General features: G+C 44.0%; 1 protein-coding gene across 3 annotated transcripts in view; it reads left to right on the forward strand.

Annotated features, from left to right (window-relative positions):
• Positions 1-16,375, forward strand: part of LOC147747719 (coagulation factor XIII B chain-like) — a 1,426,313-nt gene that overhangs the window by 957,162 nt on the left and 452,776 nt on the right. For all 3 annotated transcript variants that reach the window (XM_086955242.1, XM_086955259.1, XM_086955250.1), the window contains one exon: positions 4,044-4,241. In XM_086955242.1, the coding sequence (XP_086811368.1) occupies positions 4,044-4,241 (198 nt within the window). The remainder of the gene's footprint in view (positions 1-4,043; positions 4,242-16,375) is intronic.

Here is a 16,375-nt window from a genome sequence, read left to right on the forward strand (position 1 = left end):
CTATATATAGTTTTATTTGACAGTTCTTTAGTTTTCCTAGTCCTTGGAACAGTTTTGGGAATTTTTGGATGAGTGCTGGTTTGTCAGTGACTCTGAATAGGATATCTACCAGTTTCAGCCGTTCGGCAGTTGCCAGGCTCAGAAGGCAGTCGGCTTCGGGCCCTTCAATGACGTGAATGTATGCTGGTATTGTCCGGTCTTCATAGGATAGGTCAGTTTCAAACTTCCCGAGGCACGTCAGTGGCTTTTCAGCCATCCACGTGTACACTTGCACATGGGCCTCCATTAGTTCTGGTTGTGGATTCATCCGGTGGTACTCAGTGGCTGGTAGGTAGTTGAGCGTTGCCCCACTATCGAGTACAAACTGGGTGGGGTGAGAGCCAACGTTGATGTCCAGACGTGGGTATTCTTTCAGTTGATCAAGGTCTGCTACCCGATAGAGGTATTCCTTTCGAGGAGCAGGTGGTGGAGATCGAGATTCTCTGGAGGATGATCGCCGAGACTGACATGTTCTGCAGGAGCGGCCACTTGATTGTGATGACCCGGAGGATGAGTCACGTTTGTCTTCGACAGCCCTGACATGATGGCGACTGCTTGAGTTCGGGTATCGTCGGTGGCTTCCCTTGTGGTCACTCTTTGATATGGCCCCGCACATGCTTTCAAAGTAGTTGTCTCTCCCACATTTCCGGCATTGCTCTCCCAGCGCTGGGCATGCATCTGCATGTGGGAAGTCGTAGCCGCATCGGTAACATTTGGTGTGCTTGTCCGAGCGTCCTTTCGTGTATCTCTTGTCTTTGTGCCCCCGGTGAGATTGGTGGTGGTGTTTCTTGGACCTGGATGAGCGATCACTTGGCGGAGACCGCCTAGGTTCGCGCCGAGACTGCATCCTGAAGGCTCGTTCCGGTCGCTCACTTTTTCCGCCTTCCATGCTCTTTGCATGCTCGTCAGCTTGTTCTTCTATTCTCGTCATGTCCACGATTTCTGTTAGAGCATAGTGTTTCTTCAGCAGCTTGCGTCTCAATGGTTCGGAGAGGCATCCTTCTATGACTCTTAGTCGCATAGCGTCTTCCTTTGAAAACTTATCAAACTCGCAGTATTCTGCTAGGCGATCCAGACGAGTCACGAACGCCTCCATTCGTTCATCTCTCTCTTGCACGGCCCGGTTGAAAGTGTACCGCTCATAGTCAACATTCTTTTTGCGTAGGAATTTACCGTTCAGGGCATCCCGTGCTTTCGTGTAGGACGCCAGAGATTCTGCTGGCAGTTCTTTCATGATCCGTCCGGACGCCTTTATGAAGGTGTCAAAGTCTTCTATCCATTCTTGCCACCGCAGGCTCATACTCCTGCCCGATTCGACAATAAGGGGCTCGGGGCGCCACAGGAGAGAAGCACGCGACGTGCTCTCAGGGGCGGGGTCGGTCATTGTTCGCTTGTAGGTCTTGACGCCTTTTGCAGTCTGTGTTCGCTCTTTTGTCTGTTCTTGTTGCACTCGCTAGTGCTGATTTGTGATCTCCGTTGCATTCGCCAGTGCTTGTTTGCAAGTTTCGTTGCACTCGCCAGTGCTTATTTAATATCTTCGTTGCACTCACCAGTGCTAGTTTGCAGGTTTCGTTGCACTCGCTAGTGCTTATTTAATATCTTCGTTGCACTCGCCAGTGCTTGTTTGCAGGTTTCGTTGCACTCGCCAGTGCTTGTTTGTATGCTCAGTTGCACTCGCCTGTGCTTGTTTTTCTTTTTCTTGTTTTTCAAGACTCTTGCCTGACTTTAAAATGGCCGCCGGCAATCCCTCGCAGGGGATTGGTCCAATCTGCCTGACTCCAAGATGGCCGCCGGGAATCTCGTTTCTGGCGGGATTTCGGCCTATTTCATTCGAATTTTAACCAGGAGTCTGGCTGGGTCGGCGTTTTCACTCACCCGGACCGGGATCCGCCGCTGGAGGCACAGGAGGTGAGGTAGTCTTCTGTTTCACCGCCGAGGTGGGCACTCGGTGGGTGGTTGTCTCGCTACTCCGTCGCCGCCGAGGTGGGCACTCGGTGGGCGCTTCACAGGTCCGCGTCTCGCCACGCTGTCGCCGCCGAAGTGGGCACTCGGTGGGCGTTCTTTCTGGCTGCACGCCGCCGAGGTGGGCACTCGGTGGGCGTTCTTTCTGGCTGCACGCCGCTGAGGTGGGCACTCGGGCGATCTTCTTGGCCGCTCGCCGCTGAGGTGGGCACTCGGTGGGCGTTCTCCTCCCTTTCCGTCGCAGCGCGCTCAAGCCTCCATGCGTGGGGCGAGCCCGGGGTCAGTCGATCGCCGGTCGCTGCTAGTTACACGCGCAGGGTGTCTTTAAACCTTCGTCGCCAGTTGTAGTGTCTTCGCAGGCCAATAAATCACGCAAGCAACTTCTTTATCTGGGAGCTTCTTTATTCATGTCTTACAGCCATTGTGGTCAGCAGTGAACTGCCCTTTCGTCCCCCAGCTCCTCCCTTTCCTCCCGCCCTCGGCCTTCCCTCGGGCTGGTCCTAGTGCCTGGTCAGTGTGGTCACTGGGCACTATCTATTGACTACATTACACACAGCACAATACTCAATTAGATAAAATCCTTCCTTACAGACTATCTATAAATTGTCTGTCTGCCTCCTATAATTTATTCACCTTACAGCGGTTCAGTATGGAATTTCCCTGAGCTCAACGAGCATACCCTTACTCTTTAACATATACCTAGCCGCTCCTCAGAAACTGGTAAACTCTCTCAACTGTATCTACTGCAATTTTGCTGACCACACAGAGGCCCTCCCAGTACAAAATCGTAAATCTTAGCCTATGCCTATTAGCTAGGAAACTATAGGTTGTTGGGAATCATCTCAAAAACAGACATACTCACCTTTGGACCAAGGCAAACGACATGTCATCTTGGCCCAATGAATTGAGCCAGACATGTATTGCTTCACCTGAAGTAAAACATCTTGAAGTGAAAATGGCCTCCATAATTTCTCTTCAATTTCAACTCAGCAAAGTGACTTAAGACTCTTTCTCTACATTGCAAATTCGACAACTGATTTAGTCCTGCCTAAGAGTAAACAGACTCTACATTTTACTCATTGTAAAATCAATTACCCAAGTACAAAGAATGCATAAAACTGTGGCTAGATAAGTTCTCATCCTAAGCAGATAGAATCATACTACCCGCCCCCTCAAAGCTCTATATTTGAACACTTGTTATGAGTGTCTAGGAATATATCATTTAAAGCAATCTACATTGCTCATCTGTCAATCCACAGTCTGAAACATAGCTACTGATGATCAAAAGTAGGACTGTACTAGCAAAAGAGAAACCTCATATCAAAATGAACCTCCTGCTAATACTTCCTCCCTACTATAAACCTCATATAGAAAATAGAGGTTTCGTAGGTCAGACATACCCATTAGGGATTAAATTGCCAAGGATAATCAGGTCCATAGACACTCATTTTCAAAACAGAAGAACCTTAAGTCCCGGATTTTTCCATATCAAGACTGACATACTTGCACCTTCCACACTTCTTTTCTCTCTGTCACACTTGTAAAATGTGCTGGCACACCACCGCATCAGGTTTGGAGCATCTTTTCCAGGCATCTTCCATGAAGTCAATTTCCAACCCTAACAATGAACACCCCCTTTTCTCACCCGCACACCACAGAATCAAAACAATCGACTCCTCACCTGCAGAGCACATTGACACCTCATTCATAGTTACACAATTATATAAATGCAGCAATGCAATAATATCTAAAATTAGAACTGCCAAACACTAAAGTCAGAACAGTGTTAAAAGCTCCTGCCAGCCTGTGACTTCTAGCACCAACAAATGTTTAAATACACCAACTGCATGCTGCACACAAGTGCAGGTTTTATTGAGGATCTTTCAGATTGTGCTTTTTATCTGAAACACCCTATGTACATGTTATTATATACAGTGCTTATTTCCAACTGCCAGTACAGTGCTTTATATTTCTACATATTCATCTTTGTGTGCAAAGGCAATATTTTATGAATGTATGATGCTGTTTTATATCATTTGCAGAACCTTGTCATCTCTTTAAAGATGAAATGGATAAAAACTTCTTAGAATTGTATCAGCCTGAAGACATAAGCAAAGCTGTTAAACACAAGACATCCGTACCCTTTAAGTGTAAAGAAGGCTACGTCAAGGGACCAAATTCAGAACTCTTTGGACAGTGCAAAAATGGGACAATAACATATCCTTCATGTGTTATGGATAGTAAGTGAACCGTTTTGTTTCTTAGCCTTTTATGGGGGCTATATGAATATTGTTTTACTTATGTATTCAGACTCAATAGTTGGTAATGTATTTGATTGGTAACACACAAGCGTGACCAAGAGAACTCTCCAAAACAGGTATGAAAACAGGTATGAAGGTGGTGAAGTTTTCATTTCATATGGTCATTTTGGGAGCTGACCATGAGCCAACATGAGGTCAGGGTGACTATCCCAGAGGGGTCGCTTTGGAGACCGGTTCTGCATGGTAGGTCCCCAGCAACGTTTTGACTTCGGTGCGTTTATTTTAGAATGGCAAGCTGGAAATGTGTGCAGTATTCGTTCCAAAGAGTAGCAAACAGCATTTGAATGGGATCACCCTTCTTCCCGTGCTTCTTGCTTATGAATTAGGAAACGTTGACAGTGCCGGATTAAACACTGTAGAGGTCCTTAGGAATTCGAAATTTCAGGGCCCCCCTCGCAAATTATCTCCTAATACGTTTTTAATTTTACCAACCAACAATTTTAATAAACACATATTTTTACACAAAACAAAACATTTCCAATCATTAACATTATTAAACTTTTTTAAAAAGTTTTAATAAACCAACAAAACTTTACATATTCACTTTGCTCAATTTGTTTGTAGTGAAATCTTTCAGGATATCTTGGAAGACTACCTTTTGCAAGACGTTGTATTTAGTGGCCATAATGGCAAGTGAGTTCAGTCGTTCTTGTGTCATTGAAGATCGATTTCAAGATCAAATCAATATTATTTTGATCCGTAATTGCATGGCCCCAAAAAGCTATGGGGGCCATAGGCCGGTGCATACTTTGCCAATTTGTTAATCCGGAATGGAATGTTGATCAGACTGGTAATGCAAGGTCAAAGATTGTTTCCTGAAGCATATTGAGGGGTTCATTTTCAGAGATAGGGAGGAATTGAAAGAAGTTGAATATGGTACAGAGTACATTTGAATGTGACCCTATTTAACTGGGACCAATATAATTCTTTCACATGAGAGATAATGTGGTTGCATTTTCTTAGAATTAAGCAGAGTCTCACGACGTACTTCTATATTTGTTGAATTTTCTGAATTTCAATCTTTAGAGCGCTCGCATTGACTAAATGAAATGAGTTAAGCCTTGACAATAGAAGTGCCCCTGTGACTTCAGTCTTCTTAGTCTTCCCAGCTGGATGTTCTGTAAACCTGAAGAAAGTATTTGTTTCAAATATCCACCATGTGTGTACCCTTTTTGATGTTCACGAATATTTCAACAGCAAAAAAAACATTCAGGTGACACACAACGCCAGCTCCACGTTTGGCATGATTATGCATGCAACTTGAAAGAATATGATCACAAATCCCCTGATACACACAACACCACAATGGAACATATGTTTTTTCACTTTGCACCAAAGCATTTTGCATTGTTTGTGATATTCATGAACAATGAATTAAGACACATAAGGGACACACAAGAGATGCATAGGATACTCCTTTGATTTGTCATTGGTGAAGAGCTCACACCTTTTGGACCATGAACATACATCTCCATGACACACAACATATTATTGACACGTGTGACATTTTGATTTTCACCAGTGTGCACATTTTGTATCTTAAATATGCACTCCAGGGAACCTGGGCAAAATCTTGATCTTTCACAAAAGTTAATAGACAGATGGCAGGGCAGCATAAGCAAAGTCTGCTCCTGGGGTCCCACCATTTCTCCTTCAGCACCCTACCCCAGAAAGCCTTGGGGTGCAGGCGTCCACAAGTGGAGTAAATTCAAATATGTTTCAGACCACCCCACCAGATACAGTTGAAAGGGATGGAGCCATTCACCATGTCCTCAGATTGGTTAATAACGCATGCCTTCTGTTGAGATACTTGCATGTGTTGTGCCACATAGTGGCAGACATCTTGACAATCATCACAGACGACATTAGGCCCAATCCCCAGTGCCTACTCAGGATGGCCGGGATGAAGCAAAGAACTACATCCAGTCAGACTTGGGCGTTACTGACTTGGGTAGGGCAGTCAGGACGAGCATGGTGCTTTGGGCCAGGCTTGGAGTTTTTCCATAGGGCATGCCATTTGACGGCACAAGTCACTCCGGAGACAATTCAGACTCAGATCTGGAGCACTTCAAAGAAAGGAAATGGATTCATTCTCTTGTTTTAGCAAAGCCTATACAACAGTTTCAGAATAGGTTTTCCCTTTTTGAGGCTTTGGAAGAGGATTCCAAAAGTGGCAACATCAGACCTTCCCTGAAAAACAACAGGCCTCCCATGTCTTTTGAGGCAGAGGCTGGGGATCTGATCGTCAGCATCCATGGTGCCAGATGCAGCCTCCTACGGAAAAGCATCCCCTTGCAGCTGGCGCAAAACAGATTTAATTTTGCTTTGGCTGGACACAATCGCCAATTAGGTCGTATCACCCTTTACATCCCGTGTCAATGAGCATCACGTCTAACCATTGGGTGAGGCAAATTGTCTATAATAGTTAATCCCTTCCCTTTCTGACACTCCCTGTGACATGCCTCATACACCATAATGCATACTGAAGGACTAATTGTCCATGCTCTCAGGAAAAGTTCAAGCTCTCTTGGCCAAGGGAGCCAATTAGAGGGCACCAACATCAGAAATCTGGACTGGTTACCAATTCAGTTACTTTTTGGTATCGAAAAAGGAATGGAGGTCTCCATCCTTTCCTCAATCTACATCCTTTGAACTTCTTCCTTTTGAAGGCCCAAGTTCAAAATGCTCACCCTTACCCAAGGTTTGTCTACACTAATCCAGCAGACTGAATGGTGGCTTTGGGTCTGGAAGATGCCTATGTCCACATTCCCATCCTGACAATCAGAAAAGACCAGGCCTAAGTCATCATAGAATCTTGCTCTGGGCTAGCAGTGTGGTATCCGGAGCTCTGGCCATGAGCATCTTTGATCTGATCCAGCTGCTGTCAGGCCTGCTCCACTCCCTATTGCGTATGCACAAGGGGCAGAGCAAGGCAGGAACAAAAGGAATCAAACAGATGGAAGAACGTTTTGCGTTCTAGTCAACACATGCTGGTCTTTCCTCCTGCCCCTCTCCACACTTACCTGAATCCCTTCTGTGTTGCTCTGACGCTAGTCGGCGTTCTCTCGCAGAGCTCCACTTCTTGACCTCCCCTGCTCGTCCAGTGCTGTGGGAACCGGTTTGCAGCCATTATCCCGCATTTTTAATCCTGCAGACTTTCAGGCCGCATACTATGATACCGCAAGGTCATTGACCCCGCATACCATTATCCCGCATTTATTTACAACGCATGTGCTTTTATCATGCATGCCTTTACAACGAAATACGTTGTAAAGGCATGTATGGTAAATGCATTTGCGTTGTAAACCACGACGATGAGAGAGGAAAGTGGGTTTGGGTTAATTTTATAGGGGTGGGGGTCGTGTTGGGGTAGTGATTGTGTAGTGTAGTGTTGTGTTAGTGTAGTGTAGAGCTGTGGTGGTTGTTTAGTGTAGGGTCGTGCTGGGGGAAGTGTTATAGGGGTTAGGGTAGTGTTGTAGTGTTTGTGTAGTGTGAGGTCATGCTGGGGTGTAGTGTTTAGGGTTTAGGGTAGTGTTGTAGTGTTTGTGTAGTGTAGGGTTATGCTGGGGGTAGTGTTTTAGGGTTTAGGGTAGTGTTGTAGTGTATGTATAGTGTAGGGTCATGCTGGGGTGTAGTGTTTCAGGGTTTAGGGTAGTGTTGTAGTGTTTGCGTAGTGTAGGGTCATGCTGGGGTGTAGTGTTTGTAGGGTTTAGGGTAGTGTTGTAGTGTTTGTGTAGTGTAGGGTCATGCTGGGGTGTAGTGTTTTAGGGTTTAGGGTAGTGTTGTAGTGTTTGTGTAGTGTAGGGTTATGCTGGGGGTAATGTTTTAGGGTTTAGGGTAGTGTTGTAGTGTTTGCGTAGTGTAGGGTCATGCAGGGGGTAGTGTTTTAGGGTTTAGTGTAGTGTTGTAGTGTTTTTGTAGTGTAGGGTCATGCTGGGGTGTAGTGTTTTAGGGTGTTGGGTAGGGTTGTAGTGTTTGTGTAATGTAGGGTCATGCTGGGGTGTAGTGGTTTAGGGTAGTATTGTAGTGTTTGTGTAGGGTCATGCTAGTTGTAGTGAATTAAGGTAGTGTTGTAGTGTTTGTGTAGGGTAGTAAAGGGCTTTATGGTAGTGTTGGGGGGTCATGCTGGGTAGTGTAAATGTAGGTAATGGACTGTGTGTCAAGGGTGGGTGGTGCAGGGGTACTACATTAGAGTATAGTGTAAGGTAGGGTAGGGTAGGGTAGGGTACTGTTACTGACTTTTACTACTTTAACAACAAGTATACCTTTAACATGCATGCCTTTTCGTTTTAAAGGCATGCCTGCTAAAGGTATATTCGTTTTAAAAGTTTGTGATCTCTTAGTTTGCGGACTAATGGTACTTGCGGGATGATTTTTGCCGGATGATGGTATGCGGGATATTTTTATGCGAGCTGACGTCATATATTCGTGGGAACCTTCATGCTGCTTCTAACAGGCTCGTTGGTGTTTTCTTGTTGAGCTCCACTTCCTGACCTCTGCTGCTAGGAATCTTCACTCTGCTCCTGACAAGCATGTTCGATGTTTCCTCATCGGACTCCACTTTCTACATAACAGCTTCTCTTCTGTCACCGTGGGGGCCTTCACGATGGCTCCTGAAAGATAAAAAAGGAAAAGACATAAACAGCTCACAAAGAGTCCATGCTCCTTAAGGAGTCACTTTGATTTTGATGTGCATAGCATGTTAAGTACTTATCTGATATAGTCTCCATGGTGTATGGAGATTAGGCTCCCTTGCTGACAGTGCTTGATGGCTGTAGAAATAAATATATAAACATGAAATTAGTCTCCTTATTATTTAAGGGGCTGATTTTTCACTGTACTTTAGCCCTGCACATCTTTGTTTATTTCTTATTTATTTTTTCCATTCATTATCCTTTCAGGTAGAATGTGCTTTTTGTTTTATTTTCCTAGTTTTAAAATGGATATGAATAAGTTGGGCGTTAATTGGATTCTGCGCTGATCATCTTTTAGGTTAGTTATGCCACATACATCCTTAACTTTACTATCCTGTTGTTCTAGTAGGAAACACCTAATGATCTACTCTTACTCATTGATCTATACAACTGACTCTGCTTTCTGATATCACACACACCTAAGCACAAAAGGTATCTTTCATGGGTAATTATATCCAGTTTTGTATCAACAGGGGGGAACACGGGGTTAGGACAATTATTAAAGGGGTCCAATGTATATGTCCTGGAAAGACTATCAACAAAAAGAAATACAGAGTTCCCCGGTTGCAGTCAACTAAAGGACTGTCATTGGCCTCTCTCTTGTTAGGTCAAAGAAGGGAAAAAGTGAGTGTTGGGAACCCTCTCTCGGAATTTTTAGGGGTACCTCACACAAGTCGCCGGTTGGACTACATTTGTAATCCCACCCGGTGATCGTCCAGCGTCATCATCGGTACCCTGCCCCTGCGCCAGGCTGGCAGTGCAATGCCTGTCGGGCAACAATAAATGTTGCTCTTTGGCGGGGATCTTCTATTCCTTCGCCAAAGGGTGTGTGGATGTATGGGGACTACACAAGGAGGTAATATGTGGTTGTGCAAAAGTGAGCGTGGGTGAATAAAAAGAGTCAGTGGAGTCCAAAAATTGGGATTTTAATGGTATGGCTCACTGCTCTATTCAAAATACAAGGGGTATAGAGGCAGAACAATCAAGGTAGTAAGCCTCATTCAACCCTTGGTGAGTGAATGGTCAACATGTTTCTTGCTTTAGAGGCAATTCGTCAGGACCAAAGAGTGCTCATATAATTTGCAAGGGCACCCCAGTGATCAGGGGGCCCAGTATACGACCTGGTAGGTGTCGTATGGCAGTCCTTCCTCAGGACCCTTCCCAGAACCGTATGTTATACTCGGGAGGCTTCCTCGAGCTGACCGGGTGGGGCCAGAACTTGGTGGAGACCACCTTGGAGTTCCTAGCGAGGGGCTTCTAGTCACCTACCCTTCCCAATGCGGACGATACCAATTTTTGGACTCCACTGACTCTTTTTATTCACCCACGCTCACTTTTGCACAACCACATATTACCTCCTTGTGTAGTCCCCATACATCCACACACCCTTTGGCGAAGGAATAGAAGATCCCCGCCAAAGAGCAACATTTATTGTTGCCCGACAGGCATTGCACTGCCAGTCTGGCGCAGGGGCAGGGTACCGATGATGACGCTGGACGATCACCGGGTGGGATTACAAATGTAGTCCAACCGGCGACTTGTGTGAGGTACCCCTAAAAATTCCGAGAGAGGGTTCCCAACACTCACTTTTTCCCTTCTTTGACCTAACAAGAGAGAGGCCAATGACAGTCCTTTAGTTGACTGCAACCGGGGAACTCTGTATTTCTTTTTGTTGATAATTATATCCAGTAGCATCACACTAATTGCTTATAAACATTATCTCCAGAATACATGCACATGTTAATATTTATAACTTTATCTCCACTGATAGAGCGCGCAGGTCACCTGACTAGGGTCTTACCGATAATCGCCTGGGCCCTTAATTCCAAAACAAAGATATCAATATTATTATTACCTCAGACAGGTAACCCGCACTCTACTACCAGTTAATGTTTTATACTAATTCCTATATCAGTAAACTTACCAATCCTTGTCAACACGATGAATCAGGGAGTTAGATAAGATAAAAGGCACTCAAAATATCATAGCATTTGCATTATATAATAACCACAGACTCAGGGTATGTTCAAACTCTTTATCTAATCATCATCTTCAAAAGTCATACGCCACAAGTTAAATGCAATCAAACTATCAATAACCAAGATCAGAAACAGTGTATAACTATGTATAAGATAGATTATGCCAACCATTTAGCAAATTTGAAATAACAGGAAAGTAAAAACAGGGAACATGCTAATTTTAGATAACAGACTTTCGCAACTTGATTAAAGGAGGGTAAAGAAGGGGAACATACTAAACCCAAGAACTTTCGCAATACATTGGCAGTTTGGAAAAGAGAACACAATATGTAGATCTAGGTTTAATTCAGCACATAACTATAGGAAGGTAAGAATTGGAACATACTATAAATTCAGCTTATCTCCTTAAAGGGAGGGTGAGAAAAGGAACTGTTACTATATAGAAACGATTTGGCATTGACTAAAGGTAGGTTGAAATTTGAAATATGCTAATAGACAGTAATACATGAAGTTCTCATTTTACCAAGGGACAGGGAAAGAAAAGGAACATATGTAATCAAAGCTTTGCAAATTTCAGGGAGGGTAGAGAAAAGGACACAATTTAGAAAGACAATTACCCACACAGATTTATATTTACCTAGAATAGTGTGAAGACCAACCCTGGCCACGGGTCAGTTGGAAATGACAGGAGAAACCCCAAAGACTTCAGTGCCAGTAGGCAAGCAGGTGCAGCTCATGGACAATCAGGACAGGATAACCCCAGAATTTGGATCAGGACCGGATCACCAAAGGTTAAGACCAGCACCCGCAGTTTCGGTTGCTACGCCTGCGCTACTCCCTCTCTGCAAGGAATCTGCCAAAACCCCGATTGGGTTACAATTTTCACCAACAAAGTGCTTCACCAGCACTTTCACTTTCCAAAAAACCCCGATTGGGTTCTCGAACCTCCCGACAGAGTGCTCCGCAGCTCTCTGCTCTTAGTCACCTATTGAGTGCGTTGGGTCACTGACATGTCAGCTAATCAGACAAGTCGGACAAATTCTCCAGCTAAACCTACGCTAGTTATACTGTTTTTCAGGTCAGTGTACCACCCCCCAATGTTGCAAGTGTAAGTATCCCCAATTTTGATTGGACAAAGGAGGAGGACAGGTCTTCACACCACCTAAATTTTGGACTTTCTCAGTCTTCTTATTTAAATTTCGTCTACGCCCATTAAATTTCAGGTTCCCATGACATATGCTTTTCAGTTAACAAGGGTGAATTTAACATTAAATACAATGTAATATTTTGAGTACAGTTCAGCTTCTTCTAGCAGGGGAGAGTTTGTTTTCCCATGCACATCTTGGCTGTTGCTGTCATCTGCCTGGGTTTCAATGCCATAGAGTTCATCTTCCTTCTCTCGAGTGACATGCGCGGAAAGGATTTTCAAAATGGAGTAGTAAGCACCTCCCAGGCCCACAGAACACGATGCATGAAAAGTAAAAGAAACAATTTAGAACACAGAAATACATGATTACACTGTATACCATGAATTTCTACACTATACCCATTACTTTAATATAAACTATAGCATTAGGATTAGGCAAAACGAGCAGCTTAGCAAAAGCAGCTGTGCAAGCTTCTTGCATGTGAGAACACTGAACAGCCATTTTAGCACTAGTGCGCAGATGCGACAGGGTTCCCTCCACAACTGCAAGTACGTCATGTCACGTGGGTATGACATGCGCATGCGTAGTAGAAATTCCCGCGTAGCAGCAGCCATATTAGATGCAAGCGTAATAGGATTAGAACACACATAAGCAAGCTTCTCTCGGATACCCCATATAAGTGTAAGATGTGCGAAATTAGTAGAACAAACAGGTTGGTTACTTCGTTATCTGTTATTCGAGGTTCATGAGTATGAGCAAGTCGCTTCGTATGCGAATCCTTGCTCCATCACCACTACAGGAACCACTTAAAGACCATTGAACAAGAATATCCATACCTGGTGCGCGTTGGTGACACATCCCCCTTTTCCTTTCCTTTCCTTTCCTTTCCTTTCCTTTCCTTTCCTTTTCTTTCCTTTCCTTTCCTTTCCTTTCCTTTCCTTTCCTTTCCTTTCCTTTCCTTTCCTTTCCTTTCCTTTCCTTTCCTTTCCTTTCCTCTGTGTTGGCTTTCACACTGATGGGCTTGCACTGGTGGATGTGGGAAGTTGGGACCTTGTTTCAGATCTTGCATCTCACCCCTGCGGAAATGACAGGTGAGAATTACAGAATGCAAAGCCCACGTTTACTTTCTGCCTGGGCAAGATGGAAGAATGCTAATTCACATTAGCTGACTAACCCACATAAAGAAACTCAAGCACTTACCCTTAGAATAGACACCTTGCACCAAAGCTCCTTCCTTCTCCCTCCACTGATTCTAAATCAGGGGTATCTGGTAATCTGTTCTTCCATTCCCTCCTCGTCTAGTGGTGGTCATCCAGTATTTCATGTAACCACTCCTCCTGAATACATTTTGGGAGGCCCTACCAAGTTCATTACTTTTATAAATCAGTGCCAATTACATTTCATGTGCAAAGCATCCTGCTTACCCACTGAAAAAGCTAAAGTAGCATTTGGGTTGTCATATTTATGGGGAACGGCTGCCCCTTGCTCTATCCCATTAGTGTAGCGAAATGACCCCTTATTATACAACTATGCAGAGCTCAAAGACGAATTATGTAGATTGTTTGACAGGTATTCATCTGTAGACACCGAACTCTTAAATCTAAAACAAGTGTCCAAAGATTTGATGACAGAATTTTTGTGCAATTCTGAAAAATCTGAAATTATGTTTTGGGGACACAACCCTGGTGAGGAATGGCGCAAATGGTGGCCACAGAATATGTCTCCCCCTGCAAATCTAGCTACCATTGTCAAAAACCTTGTGGGGAAAATGGATGCGGACATGTTCATGAAGTCCCAGGTCCAAGCAGTGACCGGCACATGTTTTGGCCTACTGAAAATGTTGAGAAACTTCCTTCCATTACTCCCAGTCCCACATAGGAAAACAGTAGTCCAAGCATTGATTATTTCCTGCCTCGAATATGTTAATGTCCTGTACTAAGGCCTCCCTGATTATCTTCTTGGCTGATTACAGGTGGTGCAAAACACTGGGGCAAGAGCCATACTCATGGTAGGCTTCAGTACATACATGACCCCTCACTTGAGTTCCTTCCACTGGCTTCCAGTGCACAAGATGACAGATTTCAAAGCCTTGGTATTGGCTTATAAGGCCTTCCACAATATAGGGGCCTCAAACTTGAGGAACAGAATCCAGCGCTATGCTCCATCTAGAATTTTGAGGTCTTCCACCCAGCAGCTCTCGACTGTTCCAAGATTCTCTCGTTCCCGCCTGGGTGGTCGTTTCAGGAGGTAGCCCCTCAGCTTTGGAACAGCCTGCCGCTATCTTTACGTCAGACTCAGGATCTCCTCAGCTTTAGGAAAGGTTTAAAACCTGGCTTTTCTCACAGTAAAGCAGCAGTCATGCCTGTGCCTGTATAGCTCTGTCACTGGTTCTCTTTCTCAGTGCAGGGACACCCCAGGGAGTAGCTGTGCACTTTACAAGTGCCCATTAACATTAAAATTACATCTCCAGCTTCAATAGGTTAGTGGCTGAGGTAGGGCAGTCAGATGCCAAACAGAGTGCTCTTTTTTATAAAAGGCTCAGAGATTAACTCAAAGGCGTATTTGTGCAAGTAGTGGGTCCCCCAGAGTCCTGTAATTCTCTGATTGACCTCGTAGTCAAATTAGATCTTTGGTTACATGAGATGAGACAAGAGAAAAAGGGGGCCTTGAAGCCAAATATGTTATGTATAAAGACAAGAAAGCAGATTCTGAAAAAAGTACAGAAGAACCTGAGCCTATGCAAATAGGTAGCGTTTAGGGCCCTCAGAGTGATGAAGAAAGACAGCATTGCAGAGATAAGAGTTGTGTCTATATTATGGAAAGCAAGGACACTTCTTATGTGACTGCCCTGTAAAACCAAAAAGGCATAGCAAGTCAGGAAACTGAAGATCCCGAAGTCTATGGAGACAAGCTCTTCAGGTAGATTGGGATTAATAGTCTCTCACCTCCTGACTCAGAATCATTCTTTGCCATCTCTCCATCATTTCCTGATAAAAGTGTGATTATTGTGGGGAGATTAGTCCATAGAAGTTTACATTATGATTGACTCTGGCGCAACAGGACATTTTATTGACATGCAATGGGTCAAACGCATGGAACTACCTGTCGAACATAAGACTGATAAAGTTAAAACTATTGACAGGAGAAATATAAACTCCGATCCCTTTGCTCACACTACCACTGAACTGAAGCTCATTACACTAGATCAACAGTTCAGTTTTATATAATTTACTCACGACAATTCCAAACAATTTTAGGTATTTCTTGGCTAACACAACATAATCCGAACATTGATTGGCGGACCCGTTCTTTGTCTTTCTCTTCCAGATTTTGCAAGGTCTATTCCAATTAGAACCTGTAACACAAAAAGATATAGCTGTCCTTGTAGATTCCAATGTACCTGATTTACCTACCTGTTATCAAGATTTGGCGGAGGTGTTTTTTAAGGAAAAGGCTTCTAGACTACCGCCACACCAACCTTACGACTGTCCTATTGATATGGTCACTGGAGCACAAATTCTGTGTTGTCGGATTTATGCTTTAACCGATAAAAAATATATCTATTTGAGAGAATATTTAGACAAGATGCTCAGGATAGGGTTTATCCATCCTTCACATTCACCTGCTTCTTCTCCTCTCTTCTTTATCCAAAATGGGATGGAAGTCTCAGATGTTGTATTCGTTACTATGCTTTAAATGACATAACCATAAACAAACGGTACCCTCTGCCACTTTTCCTATTGTTACTTAATCAGGTTGAAAATGGCAAGATTGGATTTAAGGGGAGCATATCATTTAGTGAGGGTACAAGAGCATTTCGTACAACATTTGGACTCTATGGATACCTTGTGATGCCATTGAGCCTTTGTAATGATCCTGCCACCTTTCAGTTTTTTTATTAATGAAGCCTTGAGAGATATGTTGGACGTATGTGCTATAGCACATATAGACAACATCCTGATATACTCATCTACTACCACAGAACATGGAGGACATGTGAGGGCTGTGTTGGAACCTTTGAGAGAGAATCGCTTATATGTGAAGCTGGATAAGTTTGAGTTCCACACAGCAAAAGTGACCTTCTTGGAATTTGTGCTATCTTCTGAGGGGTGTGACAATGGATTTGCAAAAGATAACAGATATCATGCATTGGCCTTCCCCAACATCTGTGAAAGGAGTACAGACCTTCTTGGATTTTGCTAACTTTTATAGGTGTTTCATTGGCAAATTTG

This window comes from Lissotriton vulgaris, chromosome 1_1, assembly GCF_964263255.1.
Source record: "Lissotriton vulgaris chromosome 1_1, aLisVul1.2, whole genome shotgun sequence".
Taxonomy (NCBI): Eukaryota; Metazoa; Chordata; class Amphibia; order Caudata; family Salamandridae; genus Lissotriton; species Lissotriton vulgaris.